The 25,027-nt window shown below is 39.7% G+C and overlaps 1 protein-coding gene across 1 annotated transcript; it reads right to left on the reverse strand.

Moving 5' to 3' along the window:
* Positions 1-9,339: 9,339 nt before the first annotated feature.
* Positions 9,340-18,478, reverse strand: LOC130841452 (melanoma antigen preferentially expressed in tumors-like). The gene is made up of 4 exons (XM_057717612.1): positions 18,336-18,478; positions 11,743-12,042; positions 10,670-11,272; positions 9,340-9,853 (listed from the first exon to the last, which is right to left on the reverse strand). Exons 1-4 carry the CDS (start codon positions 18,476-18,478, stop codon positions 9,340-9,342), a joined length of 1,560 nt encoding a protein of 519 aa, XP_057573595.1.
* Positions 18,479-25,027: the final 6,549 nt, after the last annotated feature.

Raw genomic sequence — 25,027 nt, forward strand, 5'->3', positions numbered from 1 at the left:
GAGTAGCAGTTGTTAATTGGGGGGGAGCTGGGGGGTGGAGCATGGAGTGATTACTATGGGCCATGCACTTTAAAAGGGTAACATTTAAGAGAGGTAACTCCGTAGATTAGGTACTCTTACAGAACTTTACAGATGAGGACACTGAAGTACATATACATTAAATCAATCAGTTGAGTAAGAGGTCACATGTATTGTAGGTGGCAAACCAAGAGTGGTCCACAGACAGTCTGGCTCCAGACTCTGTGTTCTGATCTCCCACTAGCTTCCTCACCAGAAGGTAACATTCGGTTCAGCCTTACTAATTCACAAAATGTGGCAAATTGGTCCCCGTTCCTGAAAAGTTGAGATCGTGAGAGATCTCTTTGGAATGTCACGTAAAATGATTTCAAGGGCTGTTGCTAATTAGCCCCAAAGTTGCGTCCGTTTCATGCCTCCATTTAAGGTTTGTGTATACATATAAACCTATCTCTGATATGTGAAATGTGTGTATATGAGTGGTGTATGAATTGCTTGATGTTAGCTGAAAACGTTTCCTTCTTTTAAATAAACACTGAAAAGAAGCTATTGTATAGTTTAATCACCACACTCCCTGTGCCTGCATTACAACAATTACAACTGAGGGGAATCGGAATTCACTTGATTGTACAGAGTATATTCTGTCTGTGTCTCTCCAGAAAGAACAGAGAAAGGAGTAGGAGAATATATATTGTAGGGCTGTTGTTTTTTTTTTTAACATTGCAAATCCAGAAACACCTATTTTGCTGATTTGTGTGGGAAACTGCAGGATCATCAGTATGTCCAAAATAAGTTTGATCTGATCTTTCTGGTTTGCTGGCTTGGGTAAACAATGCTATACATTGTTCGGATTATTTTGCTAGGTTCCTGCAATGTGGCCTGGCTACATAAATGAGCTGAAGAAAATGAAACAGATCAAATTTTCCACTGTGGTCAAAGTTGAGGTATTTGGAAAAGACAAGAGACTCTGTTTGTGGTTCTAGGCCTACTGGAAAATGTCCTATGGTTTGGAGTAAAGAATACTAAGGGAAGACAGTTATTTGTGCAGGTCACTGTGTCTCATGTAACTGTGGAGCATTATTTGTGGGACACATAAATTCAGGAGACAAAAAAGGAGGCATATCTTTATTTAAAATAGAGCCTATTATGAAACTGTAACCTGGGGTTTGGAAACATCTGTGTAAAGTCATAGGATGGAATCTGACATCAAGACCTGCTATAGTTCTTATAATTAGATACAGATGAACAGATCAACAGTGTAAGATGCAGAACAATTTTATCGAGCCAAGCTATGCTCACCTGATGGTGACTGGGGTCAACTTTTTTCAGCAGAAGACAAATTCTGACCTCCGCATTGTCCCTCTTCTTTAAGTCAGATTTTGCTCCTGTCAGACCTGATACTCAGATCAATCATTCTTTCTCTGAGACGACTATCAGGAGTTTCTCAGGACCTTTTGAAAACATTTAGTTACATCAGCGGGGCCCTGTCAGCACCCTCTACTCTATATCAGGGGACGGAGAAGAAACTCTGTGGTTAAAGATCTGTGTCTCTGGGGTCCCGTTTAGATGTTACATTTATCAGGCACTGTGTTTATTTAGGTAGGCAACGTGAGAAGCCATGCCTCTTGCGTGTGATTTGGCAGGATTTCATGGGAACACATTTTCCCGATTTTATCTTTTTTGGTTTGAGGTGGCCATTTTGGAAGTTGGCGCCAGTGGCTTTAGGAGGAGGAGTGGCTTTATCTAACACAGAGAAGTGGGAAAGGAGAGCAGTGGAACAGTTGTGATGCTGTTTATCTAAAGGTAAATACTCAAATTCTCCTGGTTCTTACACAGATATGTACAGCTGAACTCGATGTCCTATGTGACTTTACTTTCAGAAAGCAAAGTTGACTTACCTAGCAACAGTACACAGGCGACAGCATCAGACGGGGCTGTATCATTATGGAAATTGCATTCAGAACCTGTTTTTCTTTGTTCCTTTGTGAAATTCGGTAGGATATATGGAAGTAAGTTTATTGTCAGGGTTAAGCAGTGGGAAAGAAAAACAGTTGCAGTCACTGTCGCATGCCATAGAGTTGAATATGCCTAGCCACCAACCATCACAATGTAAAATTAAACAGTTTTAGGTTGAGTGTATTAGGTTGACTAATAGGCTCATCCTGTGAGGACCACCACAGCTTGGAAATAGAAAATTACATCCACAGTTAAAACTTCTTCTGGGCAAAGGATGGAGAGACGTGAGAAGATAAGGATTCTGTACAGGCGTTTATTCATGAGTTGTGTCATTTGTGATGCTATGACTCTCCAGTATGATCTGGAAACCCCTTCCATGTGAAAACCATTGCAAAGAAAATTGAGGTTCACAGATTTTCATGGGACCGATCGAGAATGAACTTTTCCTGGATTACTTCTTTTTATCCATTCAAACATTTTCCCACTCAAAACATAGTTCTAGAGTGACGTCAGGAAGTTGGCAGAATAGGAGTCTCCAAATACACATGTTGCCAAATCAACCACGGGTGAGAGTGTTTTTGTGGGAGTCACGGTGTCCAGGGGTGAAGCCGCAGCACACTGATCCATTAAAAACAGCAACAACAAAAACAAACAAACAAACAAACAAATGAAACAAGAACAAATTGAAGAGAGTAGGAGGAACAGTTTCACTTTACCGATATCAATCTTCCCCCAAGGCTACACACATCAATGCCTAGAGAGATGCACTGGGCCTGTAATTCCTCCCGTGGGGGAAAGTGAGAGGGTGGTGAGCACCTGAATTACCCAGTGGTGCTAGACGCTGCCCAAGAAGCCCACTTCTTTCTTGCCCAAACCCAGAACCCAGAGGTGATGAGCATGGCGGAACAGTCTTGGCATAGCGAGGAGCAGGGGAAAGGGCAAGGGCTCACAGCCAACAGGGCACCGAACTCAACAAAGGGCTGCAGTTTCTACTAACTGCCTCTCGGACTGTAGCTCCCAAGCTTCATAGGACCCATCACCTACAGAAGCCCCCAGTTTGCCCACGAGCACATCCAGCACTCCATGTGCCCCTTCCCCTCAGACCTGGCATTCCATGGACACCCCTGCAGAAGGTGCACTCATGCCTCTACAGATCACAGGCAAGTGCATAAAGAGAACTGGCACCACTCTGCTGGATGGGGAGAACAGACATACCTTAAGCACTTCAGTGTCCCGAACTGGGGAAAAGAAACAGGAGGCTGTCAGCATGTGCCCTGGTTTTGTGTAATTGAGTCAAGGCATATATTATCCTAACACTTCCTTCACAAGATGCAACAAGAGGGGCAGAGCAGATGAATCCATAGAAGAGGCCTCAGAGACCCCCCCAGTATCCCTAGCTTGGCTGACTGGTGAGTGTGTTTCTCTCCTGAAGAAAGTCAGTAAAGAGTGATGGAGGAGATTGCTTCCTCAAATGTGAAGATACCAACACGAGATTTCCAGGAACAGGAAAAATCTAGGAAGCCCGACACCCCGCCAATGAAACAGGATAATTTCCCAGTAACTGACCCCATAGAAATGGAGGTCCATGAATTGCCTGACAATTCTGAATGATTGTTTTAAGATGCCCAGCCAGCTACAAGACAACTCAATGAAATCAGCAAAGCAATACCTGAACAGAATGAAAAAGTCAACAAGGAGAGAGAAATCATAAAAAGGAGCCACAAAGAAATTCTGGAGCTGAAGAATGCAATGGATGAAATTAGAAATATAATAGAGAGCTTCAACAGCAGACTCCATCAAGCAGAAGAAAGAATTTATGAACTCAAAAAAGAGGTAAGTTGAAGTTCTCTAATCAGAGGAGAAAAAGAGAATGAAGAAGAGTGGGAAAAATCTATGGGATATTTTGAACACCATTAAATGGACCCATATATGCATGATGGGAGACCCTAGAAGAGGAGCAGGAGGAAGAGGAGGAGGGAGAGAGAGACAGACAGACAGAGAGAGAGGTGGGGGGGATTTTATTTATAGAAATAATGGCTGAAAACCACCCAACTTGTGGGTGCAACATGGACATCCAAGTTGATGAAGCTCAGAAGTCCCCAAACAGTATCATCTCATAGAATGCTACATGAAGGCACATTATACTAAAAATATCAAAAGTCAAAGGCAAGGAGAGAATTGCCATATACAAGGGAGTAGCATCAGGCTATCAGGAGATTTCTCAAGAGAAACCTTGCAGTCCAGGAGGGAGTGGCATGATATATTCAAAGTGCTGCAAGAAAACAACTGACAACCAAGAATACTCTATTCAGAAAAGCCGTCCTTCAGAAATGATAGATAAAGACATTCTCAGACAAACAAAAGCTGAGGGAGTTATTCACCACTAGACCTGCCTTACAAAAGCTGCTTCGAGGTGAAAGAAAAAGACACTAATTAACAACAGGAAAACATATGAAAGCATAAAACTCACAGGTAAAAGTAAGCATATACTCAAATTCAGAACTCTCCAACATTGTAACGGTGGTGGGTAAAACACTTTTAACTTTAGTACAAAAATGAAAAGACAAAAGTATTAAAAATAAATACAGTTGCAATAATTTGTTAGTGCTCACAATATAAAAAGATATAAACTGGGACACCAATAACATAAGATGAGGTGGGAAGAAGAAAAAACATAGAGTTTTTGCGTACAATCAAAGTTAAATTGTTATCATCTGAAAGCAGACTGGTATAACTAAAGATGTTTTATGTAAGCATGGTGGTAATCACCATGGTTAAGTTTAGTTTTTGTTTTGGGTTTTTTTTTTTTTTCTGGTAAGTCTTTGAAATGGAGTGCATTCTTTCAGCATGTAAGCAATATGAACAAATTATTAAATAAGTTTGCATCCTTTCTCTTTTTTTTTAAGTGAAGTGTGGTTGATTTACAATATTATTTTAGTTTCAGATGTATGCATAGTGATTCAGCACTTTTTCAGATTATACTCCACTACAAATTATTATGAGATAATGCCCATAATTCCCTGTGCTATACAGTATATCATTGTTGCTTTCCTGTTTTATACATAATAGTTGTATCTCTTAATTCCATAGCCCCAATTTGTCCCTCCTATCTTCCCTCTCCCCTTTGGTAACCACAAATTTGTTTTCTATGTCTGTGAGTCTGTTTCCATTTTGCATATGCATTCATTTGTATTATTTTTTTAGATTCCACATATAAGTGGTATCATACAGTATTTGCCTTTCTATACTGACATTTCACTGAGCATAATATTGTCTAGGTCCATCCGTGTTGCAGCAAATAGCAGGATTTCATTCTTTTTATGTCTGAGTAATATTCTATTGTGTGTGTGTATATATATGCATGCCGCATTTTTCTATCCCTTCGGCTCTTGATGGGCACTTGGGTTGTTCCATATCTTTGCGACTGTAAATAGTGCTGCTGTGAACCTTGGGGTGCATGTTTCTTTTGAAATCAGTGTTTTTGTTATTTGTCTGGGTATATATATGGGAGTGGAACTGCTGGATGATGTGGTAGTTTCATTTTTAGTTTCTGAGGGATCTCCATATTGTTTTCCATAGTGGCTGCACCAATTTACATTCCCACCAACAGTGTACAAGGATTCCCTTTTCTCCACATCCTCTCCAATATTTGTTATGTGGACTTTTTGATGTTAGCCATTCTGACAGGTGTGAGATGATATCTCATTGTTGTTTCTATTTGCATTTCTCTAATAATTAGTGATGTTGAGCATCTTTTCTTGTGCCTGTTAACCATGTGTACGTCTTCTTTGGGAAACTGTCTATTCAGGTCTTTCTGCCCAATTTTGATTGGGTTGTTTGTTGTTTTGATATTGAGTTCTGTGAACTGTTTATATATTTTGGATATTAACCCCTGTCAGTCACATCACTTGCAAATATTTTATCCCAATCCTTAGGTTTTCTTTTCATTTTGTTGATGATTTCCTTTCCTGTGCAAAAGCTTTTACATTTAATTAGGTCTGATTTGATTATTTTTGCTTTTATTTCTTTTGCCTTAGGAGACGGATCCAAGGAAACAATGCTATGGTCTTTGTCAGAGAGTGTTCTGCTTATGTTCTCTTCTAGGAGTTTTATGGTCTGAGGTAGGTCTTTAAACGATTTTGAGTTTATTTTTGTATATGGTGTGAGGGAATGTTCTAATCTTCATTTTACATGCAGATGACCAGTTTTCCCAGCACCAGTTTTTGAAGAAACTGTCTTTTCTCCACTGTATATTCTTGCTTACTTTTCTGGCAGATTAACTGACCACATGTGCATGGGTTTATTTCTGAACTATCTGTTCTATTCCATTGATCTATGGGTGTTTTTGTGCCAGTACCTTGTTGTTTTGATTACTGTAGCTTTGTTGCATAGTCTGAAGTCTGGGAGGGTTATACCTCCAGCTTTGTTCTTTTTTTCTCAAGATTGCTTTGGCAATTTGGGATCTTTTGTGGTTCCATGTGAAATTTTGGATTATTGGTTCTAGTTCTGTGAAAAATGTCATGGGTATTTGGAAAGGGATTTCATTAAATTTGCAGATTGCTTTGGGTAATATGGACATTTTAACAATATTAGTTCTCCCAATGCAACAGCATGGGCTATCTTTCCATTTCTTTGTTCATCTTCAGTTCCTGTCATCAGTGTTTTATATTTTTCTGAGGATAGGGTTTTCACCTCGCTGGCTAGGTTTACTCCTAGGTATTTTATTCATTTGGATGTGACTTTAAACAGAATTACAAAAAAGAAAAAAAACTTCCTTTTTGTGATATTATTAGTGTAGAAAATGCAACAGATTTCTGTATGTTAATCTTGTATCCTGCAAATTTGCTGAATTCATTCATTAGTTCTAATAGTTTTTGGGTGGAGGCTTTAGAGGTTCCTATACAAAGTATTATGTCATCTGCAAAGAGTGACAGTTTTACCTCTTCCCTTCCAATATCACTACCTTTTATTTCTTTTTTCGTCTGACTGCTGTGGCTAGGACTTCCAATACTATGTTAACTAGAAGTGGTGAGAGTGGGCATCCTTGCCTTGTTCCTGAATTTAGCGGGAAGTCTTTCAGCTTTTCACCATTCACTATGATGTTGGCTGTGGGTTGGTCGTAAATGCCTTCTCATGTTGATACATGTTCCCTCTATACACACTTTGTTGAGAGCTGCTATCATGAATGGATGTTCAGTTGTGTCAAATTGCTTTTCCTGCATCTATTGAGATAATCACGTGGTTTTTATCTTTCATTTTGTTGATGTGGTATATCACACTGATTGACTTGCAGATGTTGAATCATCCTTGTGACCCTGGAATAAATCCTACATGATTATGGTGTATGGTCCTTTTGATATGTTGCTGGATTCATTTTGCTAATATTTTTTCCAGGATTTTTGCATTTGCATTCATCAGAGATATTGCTCTGTCATTTTCTTTTTTTCTTTTGTAGTGTCTTTGTCTGGTTTTGCTATCAATGGCCTTGTTGCATTCTTATTTTCTTATGATGTCTTTCAAATGCCATGTGTTATCATTTCAACAAAGCAACAGTATGCACAATTTACATATTAGTTATTTTAACATGTTTGTCTTTCTAAGTCAGCAATGCAGTAGCAAAATGGAGATAAGAACAAGTTATTAACTATTTTTATTAAGTATTAATTAATTTTTACATTATATTCTCTAAGTCTTTGAAATGCAGTTTTTCATTTCAAGATGTAAGCAATAAGAAAAAATAATTGCAAATTTTTTTTGCTTAGACTTTAAAATATGTGTGTTATCACTTCAACATGGAAACAATGTAAACATCATTCATTACTTTTACATTCTTCTTTCTTACTAGGTCTTTAAAATGCAATCTGTTCTCATTTCAACAAGGAAACACTAGACACAAAATACTAATTATTTTTCCATTCTCTTTTTGTTATCAAATTGTTGACATTTTCTATGTTACCACTTGAACATAAAAACAATAGGTACAACCTATTAATTGACTTTACAATATTTTCTCTCAATGTCTTTGAACTGCAATGTTTCATCATGTTGACATGTAAACACAGAAACAGGTAATTATTTTAACATTTTTCTTACTAAGTCTGAAATATAATGCTATCTTTTTAACACATAACGATATAAAGAATTTAATTTATTCTTTTATCTTTACTGTCTTTGTTATGCAGTATATTATCATTTCAACATGTAAACAATACACGTAAATTATCAACTAATTATTCTACATCCTTTGTTTCTTACTAACTCTTGGATACACAGTGTGCATTTAATACTTAGGGTGCATCACATTTGAGAGTAGCCAAATTTCTAGGGCTCAGTAGCCACATGTGGTTAGTTTGTACCATACTGAACAGTGCAACTCTAGTGGAAGAGCAGAAAGGGCAAATATATATGGAACAATGTGTACCATGAAGGAAAGGTACACGGTACATTAAGAGAGAGCAACAGCAGAATAAACCTACTTAAATGGGGAGGTAAGAGAAAACCTATCTGAGGAGGTAATATTTAAGCCATGATCAGATGGCTGAGCAGCTATCCAACAGCATAAAGAGGCCAATATCATTTGAGCAGACTACATAAGGGAAAAAGTGTAAAACAAAACACAACACAACAACAACTGGGTTATGGGGGATACATAATCTCCCCAATGCGCTAAGAATGAGTAGAGAAACTGATAAATCATAGGAATGTCTACACTCTGAGTGAGATCAGGGACTTTTTCTTAGTACCTGGAAAAGTACCTAAATCCTAACAGATAGTTGGTCCATGTGTGTGGAATAAGGAATAACTGAGCCAGGGCTCTGGGACCTGGGAAATCAGGTGGCAACATACTGATGAAGATACCAGTAGGCAGTGGACATAGCTTGTTCATTTCCTTTTACTTATATATGGTTTCTCATAAGCAACCTGAGGTAACCAGAAACACAAGAACTTTGCAGGTCCCTAGAGGGTAAAATTATTCAACAACTACCACCTCTAGGGAGAGTTTCAATTGATCTGACTTGTGTCAAGTGCCATAAATGGATAAATGAACCAATCAATGTGGCTAAGGAAATGATGTACCATGACTGGGTCAGCTTACATCACATACCCAGCACTGTGATTAGTAATCAGAAGAAGAAGTAGAGGGCAGTGGGCAAGAGATCTAGCGGACCTTTCAAATTCCTCTATTTCCTTTTTAAAGTTCCTCTTTTATAGAGATCAGTCACATACGCAATGTCCCTAACCCCAGATTCCTAGAACAGTAGAACTTTATATGGGTCTCTAAAAACTTGGGTTTCAGGCAAAAAAATGAACGCTTTAGGGGCCACACATCAGTGTTGAAACAACTGTGGAAACTGTGTACTGTGGAAATCACTCAGAATAAGTGACCCAGTTCATGTTGTCCTGCTGTGCCCCGTGCAGCATCGCCTGCAACTGGGCCTGAACTTCAGCAAGTTTCTGTCGGTCCAAACTGTCCTGAAAATTCCATTCCTCGTAGCAATGGACAGGGACAGGATAAATCACACGCTTCAGCTTCATCAAGGATGTCAAGTGCTGCAGAACGCTCTTGAGCATAGGCATCGTAATGGGATTGAAGGCAAAGCTAAGGACACGGAGGTGGGTACAGCGGCTCAGGGCTGGGAGGATGGCAGAGAGAGCAGAATCAGTTAGCATACAATTATTTATCTCCAGGTGTTGCAGGGTGCCTGATACCTTCTCCAGCAGACTCTGGAAGGGCTCAAAAACTCCTGAGAAGATCCGGTTGTTACTGAGATTCAATACCGTTAGGTGCGTGGCCTGAGAGCTCTGGGACAGGAGAGTGACATCTCTGTTAGAAAGGCCACAGAAAGGTAGATACAGTATGCGCAAGTGAGGTGGCAGGACTCTACAGAGAGAAAAAAGCAAGGTTATTTCAGAAGAATGAGGGCAATGAGCCCTGAATTGTAGGTACCTAAGGCTCTAGAATAAACTACTGTGTACACAGTTTGCAATAGGTGGCTAACAATGTGGACTTTGGGATCAGGCTTTATAGATTTGTGACCCTGAGAAAGTTACTTTACCACTCTGAGGTACAGGGTTTTAATCTTGAAAATGTGCACAGCAGTAATTATTATACAAGGTTGTGGGAAAGATTAAGTGAAAAACTTGCATGCACTTAGTATACATAACATAATCAGTGTTGGATCTGGTTCACGAATTTGGTGAGGATGGGTCTGGGAAAGCAGCCAACTGAGGGTTTCCTCTGACTAGTTCCCAGATGACAAGCTCTCCATTCAGGGTCAAAGCCTTGGAGAACACACAGGAGCAAAATTATCTGGCAGCATTAATTATTGTGGCCCATCCATGGGTATGTGCATTAGTGCTATAGCTTAATGTTTCTCCATCTGAACGCCTTCCCTTCCTCTCTAGAGAGCTGTAAAGTCCAATAGGAGCACGGCTGAGTGTTTTTCACCAATATATTTACGGGCTTATTGTAGTCCTCCCATGGTCACTGGATGAGTGAATGAGCACAGCTTCCTTTTCTAATCTTGTCTGCTCCTCACCATAAGGTACCCCTCTCTCCCTCGGCTAGGTTCAAACTCCCAGCAGTGCCCATGCTGAGGCGTAAGGAGAAATAGGTTACAAGGAGCTTAGGAAGATCCAAGCATGGTCTCTTCTGTCGTAACAATGAGGTGTTTGGGGAACCTCCCCACTCCCTCACCTGAGCACTTTGTGCAGTTGATCTGCGAGGCAGAAGGAGGCCAAGCTGAGTTCCTGGAGGCTGTCCAGCCGCCCAAGCTGGTGGAGAAAAGATCTGAATTTCCTTCCCTTATAAAATGTAAAGGGGATGTTGGACAGACTAAGGCTGTTCAGGTGGGTCATCCGAGCCAAAAGGCTGGTGACTTCACTCAGACAAGCCTGATACATTTCCAGGTGATCAATGCACCCCAGATCCAGAAACTGCAGGATACTGTTGTGGGCAGGCATTCCATCGATTTGCAAATGTCTGCAGCAGAGGTGCAAGGACCCAAAGCTCTGCTGAACTTTGGTACAAAGGAAAGAGTGGAACTGCTCTGTTCTCAAGGTACCATTGAGGGAAATAGCCACTACTAATTCCATGGGTTCCTGAGCTGACTGAGGCTCAGACCCGGAATTACCAATCCCGAGGCACCTGACACCATGCTGAGCTTCTTCTATCTTAAGGATAGAGCACTGGGAATAAATACATGACTGAGTACAGAAAGGGAGTGTGGTGTGGATCTCAGAGCATGTTGTTTCACAGTCTGGGTCGTGCCTTATATCTAGGATCCTCAGTTTGGGCCCCCTGTAAGGAAAGGAGGAGACAGAACACATGAGAGGTAGCTGACTTTCATATAATCCAGCATGATCAATGATCAGAAGCAGGGACAGAGCATTTTAACCCTGGTTTTCACTTCATCGCCATTCACCAAGAAGTTCTACCCACACAAATGCAGCATCTTTCGTCCTTTCCCCACACTTCCTTCACCTTCGGCCTTTCCCTGTCTCAATGCCCATATCCCACTTCTATGTAATCACACTCAGATCCATTCACACTCAAATCCATTCACAGTATCCTCAATCACCTCTATTCTATAATCAACTCTAGAAGACAATGGAGTCTTGAAGGTGACCCCAAGTACTGGACCGATAGCTCTGCAAAGACTGAAGCATTCACCATTGGCTACTGTTGGGAGACGGTTAGGTATTCCCCTGCCCCAGGCTACAGGATACCCTCCTGCTGACTCCCTATGTCTCTACTGGTCATAGTCTTACCAAAAGGAAGAGTTCTGGGCAGGGTGAATCGGCAGACCATCAACCATGGCTTCCAAGATGTCATAGCATGACTCTTGTGCATTCAGTGACCCAACATGGAGACAGCGAAAAGGCCAAAGGCTCACCATTGCCTTTAGCATCATCTTATGCCCACCCAAGAAGGCAGTGTTGAACAGTGGAACAAAGAGGTCTCTTGGGATTTCGCCCAGGGCATGGATAGCTGCAGGCTCATTACTCAGCAGACTCTTTGCAGCAAGCTCTAGGAGTGTGACTGTGGTCTTTTGCTCCATCTTCATAAACCTGCTTCAGAGTAGAGAACAGAAATCCTAAGAAGACATCTATACTCTCCTAGTTGCTTCTAGGGTTAGCTATGGACAAAATACTCTTATTGAGAATAAGTATATGTTGAATCATATGGCCACCTTCACCAAAATATCTAATGTAATACTAAAATCAAGGTGGAGGAAAGGGGAGGAGACTAATGTACAAAAGTTTTATGTTGTGGAAAACCAGAAATTGTGCAACTAAAAATGAGAGAAGGGAGAGGAGTAGAAGAAAATAGAACAAGCTTTTTATCATAATGCAGGAGGTGAGTGTTAAATGATGCTGGAGGGGAAAAATGTATAGACCAGATAGTAAAGTGTTGAGAAAACAGGTGGTTCAGGATGATTTTAACATGACCAAAAACATGTCTTAATGATAAAAGCTGAAACTCACAATGAAGATATAACCCTTAGGAACATTTATGCACCAATAACACAGCAACCCCCTTTATAAAGCAAAAGGGCAAGGAGACATAGATAAAATAATAGTAATAATAGGAAACAGTCACACCAGGAGATTTAATACACCAAAGTCAGCATAAGGCTGATCAAGTAGTACAATAAAAGGGTAGGGATACAGACAATCTAAACACACTGATTAGACAGAAAGCTAATCAATAAGGATTTATACACACACTGAGAACAGAGAATATATTCTTGACAAAAATGGATCATAATTATCTCAGAGATGACATCATTAATTTCTATAAAGGAGAAATATTATAAACAATCCTCTTTAATCCCAATGCAGCAAAAGTTAGTAACAAAAATTGGAAACAGAAAAGCCTTTCCACCTGAAAACATTTTTAAAGCTTTTGTTTGAAAACGTTGACTTAAAGAGGAGATACAAACTGAACTTACAAAGAAATTTTTTAAAAGAATGACTACGGAAAACTACATATCACAATCTATGGGATACATTTAGAGCAGTGATCCGAGGCAAATTCACAGCACTAAACTTTTGATGAGTAAAAATTAAAGAATGAAGATAAATGAATTAAAGAATGGTCTCAAAACAACTAAAAAAGCCTAGAAACAAAAGAACAACTAAAGAAAACAAAAAATAAAAGCAGAAATGAATGAGATACAAAATAGAAAAACAAATCAAAGTCCTGTTTTACAAAACAGACAAGCCACTAGCTGGCTTGATGAAGCAAGAAAGGGAGAGATCACAGATAGACAAAATAATAAATGCCACAGGAGAAACTATCATTGAAACAGAAAAAATAAGGGATTACTTTGCCAACCTCTATGCAAATAAACTTGAAAATCTACATGAAATAGGTAACTTCTTAGACAAATACAGATTACCAAAATTCTGACTCTGGTGTTAGAAATCTTAAATTAGCCAATTTTCATAGACAAAATGGAGAACGTTATGATAGGAATTACTCCCAAAAAGCACCTTGCTCAGATGGTTTTACAGGTGAATTCTAGTAAACTTTCAAAGCTCAAATAGTACCAAAGCACTGTGAGTTATGTAAGCATGTTAGAAAGGAAGGAAACTTCCCTAACTTCTTCTATGAAGCAAGTAGGATGCCAACAGGTAAAACGTAGATACCAAAACACTGAATAGAATATTAGCAAACATCCAACAATACATTTAGAAACTAATATGCTGTGATCAAGTGGAATTTTTTCCATTAATACAAAGCTGCTTCTATATTAGGAATTCCATTGATATCATTCACTATAGTATATACTTAAGGGCAAATACCATATGGTTATCACCATAGATGCCAAAGAAACCTTTGGGAAACCACAACACCTATTCATGTAAAAAAAAAAAAAAAAGAGAAAAACCTCAAGAAATGGGAATCAGGGATGCATTCTTAACATGAGAAAAGATATATAATTAATTCCTCACGCAAGTATTTTATTTAGTGGGGGACTACCAGACGTTTTCCAATAAAGTCAGGAACAAGAAAAGTATGTCCACTATATCATTCCTGTTCAACCTTCACATATAAGCATTAGTCAGCTGACTAGGGAAACCGATTAGATCTATATGAATGGATAACAAGAAGTAAAGCCACCTCTATGTGCAGATGATATTATAGTACACCTGAAAAGCCATATGGAAACAATGACACATTAAGTAAAATAATAAGAGAAATCACTAGCTATCTATTTGACATTTGGTAGTGTATATATGTCTATGCTACTGTATAACAAAGGGAGATCAACTCCATGATCGGTGATGCCTTAGAGGGCCAGGATAGGGAGGGTGGGGGGGAGTCGCGGGAGGGAGGGGATATGGGGATATATGTATACATACAGCTGATTCACTTTGGTGTACCTCAAAAACTGGTACAAGAGTGTAAAGCAATTATATTCCAATAAAGAGCTAAAAAAAAAAAGAGAGAGAAATCAGCAAGGAAATAGGATATAAAGTTGCACACAAAAGTCAACAGTCTTTGTGTACACACACACACACCCCCCCACACACACACACCTGGAGGACACTTTAGTAGAGAAAATCCCATGTACAATAGCAACAACAAAGGTTAAATGCATAGAAATCAACTTCATGAGAGCACCTGTATGAGGAAAACGACATAGAAGGAAAATTGAATAAGTAGACAGACACTCAATATCCTTGGATAAAATAACTCAACATTAAAAAGATGTCGATTCTCCCTAAACTAGCGTATAAATTTAATATAATCTCAAAAATATCAGCAAACGTTTGTATGGAATTAGGCCAATGGATAATAAAGTTAATATTTTTAAAAAAACATACAAGAATAGCCAGGATATAAGTGAAAAAGAAAACCGATAAATGGAGAGTAATGATACCAGACATTAAAGCACATTATGAAGCCTCAGTAATTACAACACCGTGGTCCTGGTACATGAATAAACACATAGTCCAGTGGCATAGACTCGAAAACCCAGAAAAACAGCAATCATTATGTGTAAATTTTAGTATATGATGAAAGGGCATATAAAATCACTGGGGCAAAGATGGACATTCAATAAATGTTGCTGGAACAACTCAGACAATTGGGAAAAAAACAACGTAGATCCATATCACACACCATACACAAAAATAAACTGTAAACGGGTTAGGAATCTAAACAAATGAAACCATAACAAAGTCTGGAAGAAAATATGACAGAACTCTTCTGTCACCTCAGTGTAGGGAAAGGCTTTCTAACTATGACTCAAATTTCCAGAGGCAATGAAAGAAAAGAATGATCTATGTGACTATACAAGAATTGTTTTCTTAATGTATGGCAAATGCATCATAAAGAAATGAAAGGGCAACGAACAAACTAGGATAAAGTATTTGCAGCATGCCCCCACAGACAAATGAATAATAGCCAAAGTATATATAGAACTCCAGTATTGAAGGACAAAGGGCTAATATTTCTACAGAAAAATGGGAAACGACATGAACAGATAATTCACCAAATATATATAAAACAGTCTTCAAAACATAGTGAGTCAAACTTTCTCATAAGTAGACAAATGCATACTAAAACAATGCTGAGATATCAGTTCTCACCTACCACATCAACAGAGGTCACAAAAGTAGGGCAACATGTTCTGTTAGTGAGGCTGTGGGAAAACAGTCACAGGTGCTAGTGGGGATGAAAACCAGTACAACCCTTCTGGAGAGAAGTTTGCAAATGCCTAACAGAACTACACACGCACTTAATTTTTGGTCCAACAATCCTGCCGCTGGGAAGAAAACTTGAAGATCCATTTCCACCAACACAAAAATACTTAGGCCCAAGGTTATTCACTGCAGCATTGTTTGTAATTACAAAATGCTGGAAACAATTTAAATGCCTCTCTATAGGTCAGTGGAGTCCAGTGCAGCTGTAAAAAAGAACAATGAAGCCCTCTAATGGGATGAAGAGCTATGTTATACAATGCTGTACATTGAAAAAGGAAAGCGCAAAGGAGCATTATAAAGTGCTGTCCTTCATTTAATAAACAAGGAAATATAAGAAAACATATATGCATCTGTTCATTTGTGCAGTGAACTCACACTGAAATATTGGTTTCTAAATGTCATTTTCCAAGAAAAGGAAACATGGCTCTTTGCAGAAGTGTTTTGATTTCAGGGCTGTGTTGGGGAAAAAAACACAAGATGAACAGGAATACCTTATCATGCCAGCAAGGAAGTACACAAAAGAGGATCAGATCATGCTGAAAGAACACAGACCCCACCAAAAGGAGCTTGCAATCATCAAAGCTGCAACAACTCAAGAAAGTAAATAATGATATAATTTGATTATGTCACAATATAACATAGTTATTCATGATTCAGTACTGACATAATCTGATTACTTGATTCAATAATTTGAAATAAGTTTTATAAAACAGTTTTTATAAATAACTTGCAAATTTATAAAGAAATAAATGGGGGAGAAAAGACAGCTCTTCAGAATTCCAATGGACCAATGTAGCAGGAATAAGGAAATAGAAAGTCACCATTAAAGTCATAATTGTACGCAAGACAAACAGATGGATTTTAAAAGCAGTGAATAAAAGTCTGAGAAGAAATAGGATACTTTCATAGTCTGAAACTATTTCCTACACGATATTTATTACTTCCAAATGGGAAAACAGGACCATTACAATGGAGTAACATAGTTGTCACTACCTTAATCAAGTGTTGAAAATGAATATCATCATTAATACAATATATGGACATCATGTACCCCTGAGATGATGCTTGGAGAAGGCAACGGGATCGCTTTTGCAGTGCTGTGCTATGAGACCTAAAATTAAGGCACAATGACATGTACGCCTCGACATCTGGGGGAAAACCCAGAGGGTCTCAAATGGACTAACCACAAGTTCCCATCCCCCTTTTGTGCTCCCAGGAAGAAGGTCCCCTGGCCTAAAAGCCAGCCTGATCATGGGAACTAGCCACAGTGCCTGCTTTTGTCCCTGACTATCTATCGGGTTTCAGTTCCCCACCAGCTCACAGAAGTATTCAAACAAGCCAGTCGCATCCTCCCACGTGAACCAAGGGTCACCTCGTCCTCTTGTTACTACAGACTGCCTCCCACAGCTCCTGCTTCTTCACTCTCTTCCAGAGCATGACTCCTGTGAGTTACTAACAGTAAACGTTACTAATAAGCTTACTAATAATGCTGCTGTGGGTAGCACATGTCCAGTGTCGGGTGTCGGGTGTTCAGCCACCCCCCAGAACACTAGGGTGGAAATCCCTCCATTGGCAGTGGGGTGAAGGGGAGGAGAATAAAACAGGTGCTGTTGCCAAAAAATGTGTAACTTTAATCATAAGAACACATTCAGACAAACCCAAATTGACAGACATTCTATAAAATACCTGACCAGTAGCTTCAAAATCGTCAAGGTTGGGGAAGACCCAGAAAGCTTGAGGAACTGTCAGCCTAGGGGAGGCTGAGGAGAAATGATGGCCAAGTGCAATGCAGTATCCGGAATGGGATGCTGGAATAGAAAAAGGAGATTACTGGGACGAATGGTGAAATTCAAAGAAAATATGTAGATTAGTTAACAGTACTGCATCAATGTCAATTTCCTAATTTTGCTAATTTTTCTATGGTCATATAAGATGTCAACATTAGGGAAATCTGGGTGAAGGCTTTCTATACTATGTTTTGCAAACTTTCTGTGAGTCTAAAATTATTTCAAAATAAAGAATCTTAAAAAAAAATTCAGTGGTTAAAGGAATGGTTATTGTATAAATGACACTGCTTAACAGAAATACGGTTAGGAGCATGGATAGAAAGATGGGTAAATGTTCATGCCACATCATCCATTAAAAAACTATTTCAAACTGCTTTAGAGAGCCCATTAAAATAAATGAAAGCGCAGTCATCTCCAAGATGTAGATGAATATTTATCTGCTCTTCAGATGAGAAAACCATTTTAAGTATAAAATAAATGAAATACCATATATATGTATATAAAACACACACACACACACACACACACACACATATTTCAATACTTAAAACAATTTAAACTTTGGGATATCAAAACGAACCGCAAACAAAACTAAGATGCAAAAGAGAACTACAATTTTTTTTTAAGAAGCAGAAGGCTGATCGAGGGATTTTAAAGAGAGAGCATGAAATGTTTAGCCACACAACTGAAGCGAATCACAGGTGAGGAAAAAGGGATTCACGGGGCGTGGACAGGAGAGAGGACCGTTGAGCAATCCATTCAATTGCCTTTCTTACTAACCCCCAAACCTTGATCCTGAGTAATTTAATTTAGGTCAACAGAGGCACAGTTTATAGAAAGAACACTGTTGTAATTTACCCGATTGGAAGAAGAGTTGGAAAAAACCTTGAGCCGTCCAGGACCCCAGGAATAGGAGCACGTTCCTCCCTCTCCCGAGCCTCGCAGCCAACAAGCCTCAGTGTCGGCGGTGCCTGGCGTCTTAACGGTTCCGGTTCCCACATGCCGGAAGTGGACTTGGATTGGCGCGGCTCAGGTCAGGTGGCCCCCTATCACCCAATCATCTCTGCGCTGGGAGGCGGGGCCACATTCCCGACCCACCCAGAGGGACCGAGCGGAGAGAGGCTTGTGGGTGAGAGGGTTCCGCTCAGGCGCCAGCCCCACCCTCCTAGATCTCCTTGGCACAGTGTTTCTCTGTGTGGCCTGGGCGCCGCCTGGCCAGGGTTTCTGCCAGGCCGGGTCTCAAACCCAGAGAACTGATGTCCAAACTGATGGGCTACGCTACAGAGGGTGTGAGCTTCAAAACGAGCGGCCGCTGGATGGCAAAAAGTCGTCAGACTTTAGTGGCCCTGGGGCTCTGCTACATTACACAAGCGGTCGGGTCCCCACCAGAGAGAGGAGAAAACCTACTCTGGCCTCTGTGCAGTAAAGCCAGCATAGCGTTTACATTGACATTTGACAAAAGCAGCATAATGGAGAAATTGCCACCTGCTAATAACTGCCTATCAATTGCAAGGATAGCTAATAGTATTTATTTCCAACCCTCTCCCTGGACTCCTGATTCCACTTCTTCCCTGTTTGTTTCCTTTTCTGTTACAATTGTTTACCACCTTTTGGAAAGGGTACATTTTATCCATATGCTATTTTGTAAATTGGCCGTCTCCTGTGGTGGGAAAATATAAATTCCAGGAGGGCAGGCATCTTTGTTTATTTGTTCATTAGCATATCGTGAGTGCCTATGGTAATGCCTGGTGCAATGGATACTTGAGTATTTGTTGAATGATTTTTTTCTCCAGGCACACTAGCCTCTTTTTTGTGCCTTTAACCCTAACTCACCAAACATGTTCCCCTACAATTGTGTGTTTTCCTGTAACAGCCTGCCCCCAGATATCCCTGTACCACCTTCCTTACTAAATTCACATCTCTGGGCTCTTTATCAGACAAGCCTGACTTTTCTTCATGACACTTAGCATTTGATCATAGCTTTGGCGGGTTTTTTGTTTGTTTGCTTTGCTTTGGTTTAGTTTGGTCTAGCTTTTATTCTGTTTTCTTTCTTCAGCATCTCTTCCTTATACCCTACTTGCAGGTAAAGTAGACCAGCCACGACTGTTTTAGGTTTTGCAGTACAATATCATCTTTCAGTAGGTGGGGAAATGGCATCAAATATCTTAAGACTGGATCCCTGGTTTCATGGCTTTACCACTTACCACTATGGGATCTTGACCAGGCGTATTAACTCTTCCAAGGTTTCATTACTCATCTTCAAAAGGAGAATGGCGATTGAACTTGGTGTACCCCCAAAAAAATAATAAATACATAAATAAAATTTAAAAAAAAAGGTGAATGGTAATTGATGTGACTTCTTAAGACTGTTGATTGGGTTCCATTCAGATAACACATGTATAGGGCTTAGCAGAACACCTGACAGTTTTAATGTGACCAGTTTTATACTTGGAAAATGGTACTTGCCTCTTTTAGGTCTTTTCTGTCTTTAACCGCCCCCTTCTCCATCTCAAGGCCCCCTTCCTAATTGCAGCAATAATCTCTTAGGAAGCAATTATGTAATAAACTGTCCCAAATCTTAAAAAAAATGATTATGATCATTATCATTGACTGTATGTTGTCAGAACTGAGCGTCAAAAGAACTCGGGTTCTTCCTAGTCTCTATTGCTTAAAAATAGTTTGCAATTTCCAAGAAGTCCCCTTAAACCACCCTGCGCTTTAGATTGTGTTTCAGTCCGAAGGAATAATAACACCTGCCAATACTATCTACCATAAGTGGTTTAAGGAAAATCTAAGTATTTAACTCATCTCGAACGAACGCAGAATCACTTATTTTTTAATGGGTAATGGCCAATTGAAGTGCTTAGGGTGTCCAGAAAAATTTCTAAAGAACCCCAGGCAAGGATCATGAGAAAGCATGTTCTCCCTCCCTCAAAGGACAAGACATTAGCCCAGCCTAAGGTCAGGTTCTGCCCAGAGAATCCTGAGCAGAAAACAACTGAGGTCAGATTGGAGTGCCACCTATACAGACGGCAACCAGGCAGGGTGCAATGGTAATGCGCTTAACATTTTGTCTAGGTGGACCTTTGCTGGATGAAGATCAGAACAGCAGAAACTTTTCAAAAGGAGAAATTTAAGAGAATGTTTTCCCTCTCATATCCCCTAAAAGAATTGTGAAAACAGGTTTCTCCTATTTAGAATTTGCAAAGGTTGTGATTTCTGGTATATTGTAGATATGCACCAGGTAGATGTGTTTTAGATATCATTTTTTCCAAATCTTGACACTACGAGTATAGTTCACTCAGTTTATGGAAAATGTTCACCATATGACTGAACAATTGGAAGTCTAGTTATCACTGAAAAAAAAAGTTCAAGTATGAAGAGAATTACAGTTTACAAGTAAAAGCCTGACTTCAATTTTCAACTTCAGTAAATGTATAAATGACACTCTGTGGTATCTTCCCTCTGAATTCCAAATCTAATATTGATCGGTGGATAGTAAGATAGATAACAAGGTAGAAGAAGCCCACTTTGCTGTCTCAGAACTATCTCCCAGAATCTATGCAGTTTCAGTAAGAGATACACTAGTTTTGAGTTCTATGATTTCCACTTGTTCTCTCTTTTAACCTCCACTTCTTTGCTGAGCTTTTCGATTTTTTTCATTTCTTTTAAGAATTTGTAGCTGCTTGATAATTACTTTGAAGATGGTCACTTCGAAATTCTTGTCATTATTCCAACTTTATGCACTTCATGTTGGCATCTGTAGACTGTCTTTCATTACTCAAGCTGTGATATTCTTGATTCTTGGTATTGTGACCTCTATCATATGCTGGGCATTTGGAATACCACATTATAAGACTCTGAACACTACTAATCTTTATTTTATGCATGATTCTTGGGTGTAACACAGAGTGATATGGGTTATGTGTTCAGATTCCCGTTCTGATTCCACCCTAGCAAAAGTGGATTACTGACTCACACTGCCTCAGTGGTAGCTGAACTCCCACCCCAGCCCTGGCTACCTTTCCAATGAATGAGAGGCACCAATTCACAACAGTTTGTTGCCTCAGAATGGGAGTATAAGCTCAGTTCCCTTCTGGACGCTGCTGACACCATGGAAAGGGGAAGGGAATGGCAGACTGAATAATTTGTGGCTGGCGGCAGGGCTGGAGGAAGACACTTGGCTAGCTTGCTACCGGTCTCTGAGACATCAAGGGGAAAAAGGGGAAAGCTGAGTGCTAAGCAACCCTGCCTCCCACTACAGGGTTTTGTCTTGATGATGGGTGGAGGTGAGGTAAGGCTCTCAAAAGGGCCCAGCACACAAAGCGGGGTGAGGGAGAAAGTGGAGTGTTGAGTAGTCCCACCTCACACCACCTATTAATACTGGGTGGATATGGAGGTTCAGCTAACCACTGGCATGGCATCACTGACACCAGAAATGGGCATAGATGGGATGCTTACTAGTCCCAGTCTGCACTGCCTCGTTCACTGTCACTGTTGTTGCGTGCAGCTGGAGCCTCAGCTTGCTGCTGGACCCCTCTGACATTACCCTGACAGGTGAATTGAATGGTCATCACCTGCTTCAGAGAGGCAGGGTGGAAGATTAGCTACCCCACCCCACCCCCCCACTCCAGTCTCTGAAACCTCAGGGGTTGGGGTAAAGTTTTTCCATTGGTGTTTGTCTGGAGAGGAGGTACATTATTACCAAACAGGTTTTCTGTGTTTAGACTACTCTTTTCATGGTCCTGTGGCTAGGGAAATAGACTTTTCCTAGAGCTTTGTGTCTGTCATTGCTGGTGGTTCTGAGTTAGAGGCTTCTGCCTCGCCCTATGTGGGACATTTGGGAGGAAATAAGAAAAATGAGGGAACTCACTCTTGTGTCCTTGTTCAGCTCCCAAGGACACTAAGCAATTCATCTTCTCCTTTCTACCATTTACAGTTTCCTTTGCTTGTGTGCTATGCTATATCCAGGTTGTTCTGATGTAGAGAGACTTCTCAAGCTCGGCCGGCACTGGAAGTTTCGAGCACATTGATTTTTATCATTATATTTTGATGACAGTAGTGAGCCTACCAAAATCTGCTCATCTTTTTTTGTTTTGTTTTGTTTTTTAATTTTATTTATTTATTTATTTATTTATTTATTATTTTGGGGGGTACACCAAGTTCAATCATCTGTTTTTATACACATATCCCCGTATTCCCTCCCTCGACTCCCCCTCCACCCTCCCTCGAGTCCCCCCCACCCTCCCCGTCCCAGTCCTCTAAGGCATCTTCCATCCTCGAGTTGAACTCCCTTTGTTATACAACAACTTCCCACTGGCTATCTATTTTACAGTTGGTAGTATATATATGTCTGTGCTACTCTCTCACTTCGTCTCAGCTTCCCCTTCACCCCCCCCCCAAACCTCGAGTTCTTTTGATTGCCCCCTGCATTGGAGAGCAGCTCCTCGATAGGAAAATATAACATCGTTTTCCTTTGAAGTCCTTTGATGCTCCTTGAACTTTCCGATGCCTGAGCTGCTATGGTCATGATGGGCTCTTTCTGACATGTGGCAGATCACATTCATTTTCTGTGTTTTCAGGTTTCCAAGTATGATGCTCATTTAACTCTCCCAGTTATATTTATCTTTTTAAATATGTTTCTCCAAGTAGTGAGAGAATACTAGTGGCAAACCACTGAGCTTTGCTTATCCAAAAGTTTTCTTTGCAAGTGGGGGTCTAAAAGATCTGGCCTGGTGTGCTGATGGAATTCATGAATGAAAGTTTCAGCTACAGAGAAGAGACTGGTAAACTTTTCTTTCAGTGTAGAGACTGCTGTCCTAGCTTTGAAAACGAGGTTCAAGACTGGAAGCCTGTGAAAGCATCAAAATGTGAAAAACAGTACTATGTTTTTTTGTTTAATGAATTGCATGGGTTAGGAAGGGGGGGGTCATGAAATCCCTGAGTAAATGGGAAAGAATGGAGAGGATACTATATGAAGAACTCATATAGTTCCTACGCAAATAAGTAAAAAGGCCAAGTATTCGTTCTCTGTCATCTCCTTGCAATGATTATTATTATTTTTTCCCTGCAGAGCTTGTTTGCATATGTACTTGTATCTGGCTTTGCTTTAGACTCCTTGGTAAGGTTGTGGAGCCAAAGCTGTGAGCTCTGTGAGTGTCTGTGAGTCTGTGAATGAGAAGCCTTTCCTCCTAAGGTGGTGAGAGTATATTTTTATACTTAGAAGGATTTAACAAATCTGATTATTTTCTTAAACTTAATCATATCCCAGCTTGTTTGGATTATTGCATCTGAAAAATTTTTAAATGCTTTTAATAAAAAGAAATACAATAAGTCCCAGAAAAATACCTGACCTTCCACTACTTTAAATTTGCTGGCCTTTCAATATACGATCAATATACAGAAGGCAATTGTCTTTCTGCACACTTCCAATGAACAATTTAAAATGAAATTAAAAAAAAAACAGTTCCATTTACAGTGGTATCAAAAAGAATAAAATGCTTATGAGTTAATTTAACAAAAAACATCACAAAATCTACATCTGAAAACTCCAAAATATTGTCGGAATTAAAGAAGATCTAAATAAATGGGAAAATATGCCATGATCATGGATCAGAACCCTAAGTATTATGAAGATGGCAGTACTCTCCAAATTGATCTACAGATATAATGCAGTGTCTATCAGAAGCCTAAGAGATTGCTTTGTAGAAATTAACAAGCTGATTTAAAAATGCATAATATGGAATTGCAAGGAACTCAGATTAGTCACAACAAAATTGAAAAAGGATACAGCAAGAGGACTCCCAGTTCTCTATTTCAAAGCTTATCACAAAACAATGGTAATCAAGATACTGTGATACTGGCACAGGGGTATACATACAGCTCAGCAGAATGGAATGGAGAGTCCAGAAACAAAACCAAGCATCTTTGGTCAACCAATTTTTGACAAGGGTTTCAAGGCCATTCCATGGGGAAAAAGAAGAGCCTTTTCTGCACATGCTGCTGGGACAGAGAGCCACATGCAAAAGAATGGGGGTGGAACTTTGCCTCACGCCACATTTACAAAATTTAACACCAAATGGATCAAAATACTAAACGTGGAATCTAAAACCATAAAATTCCTACAAGAAAATATAGAGGTAAATCTTGATGACCTTGGATTTTGCAAAGAATACTTTGATATACTTACAAAAGCACGAGAGAGAAAATATAGACTTAGCGTCTTCATCAGAAGTGAAAACTTTTATGCTCCAAGAAAGTGACAGTAGCACACACAGAACTGAGGGAACTGTTTGCCCATCATATATCTGACAAGAGACTTGTATCCTTAATATGTAAGGAACTCTTACAACTCATTAATAAAAGGACAACCCAATTTCTGAACCTGGGCAAGTGATCTGAATATACATCTCTCCAAAAAACATAAAAACGGGCAATGAGATACTCGACATCATTAGTCATTGGGGAAAACTCAAATCAAAACCACAATGAGATACCACTTCAAACCCACTAAAGTAGCTGGAATGAAAAAGTCAGGTAACACCAAATAT

The sequence above is a fragment of the Hippopotamus amphibius genome, chromosome X (assembly GCF_030028045.1).
Source record: "Hippopotamus amphibius kiboko isolate mHipAmp2 chromosome X, mHipAmp2.hap2, whole genome shotgun sequence".
In the NCBI taxonomy this organism is placed as follows: domain Eukaryota; kingdom Metazoa; phylum Chordata; class Mammalia; order Artiodactyla; family Hippopotamidae; genus Hippopotamus; species Hippopotamus amphibius.

Excerpts from the sequence above, each read along its gene's own strand:
- LOC130841452 (XM_057717612.1), bottom strand. The coding sequence starts at position 18,478 with ATGTGGGAACCGGAACCGTTAAGACGCCAGGCACCGCCGACACTGAGG. Across the intron at positions 12,043-18,335 it reads CCAACTCTTCTTCCAATCGG|GTTTATGAAGATGGAGCAAA; the intron begins GTAAATTACAAC and ends ACTCTGAAGCAG. Across the intron at positions 11,273-11,742 it reads GCCCAGAACTCTTCCTTTTG|GGGGCCCAAACTGAGGATCC; the intron begins GTAAGACTATGA and ends CTTTCCTTACAG.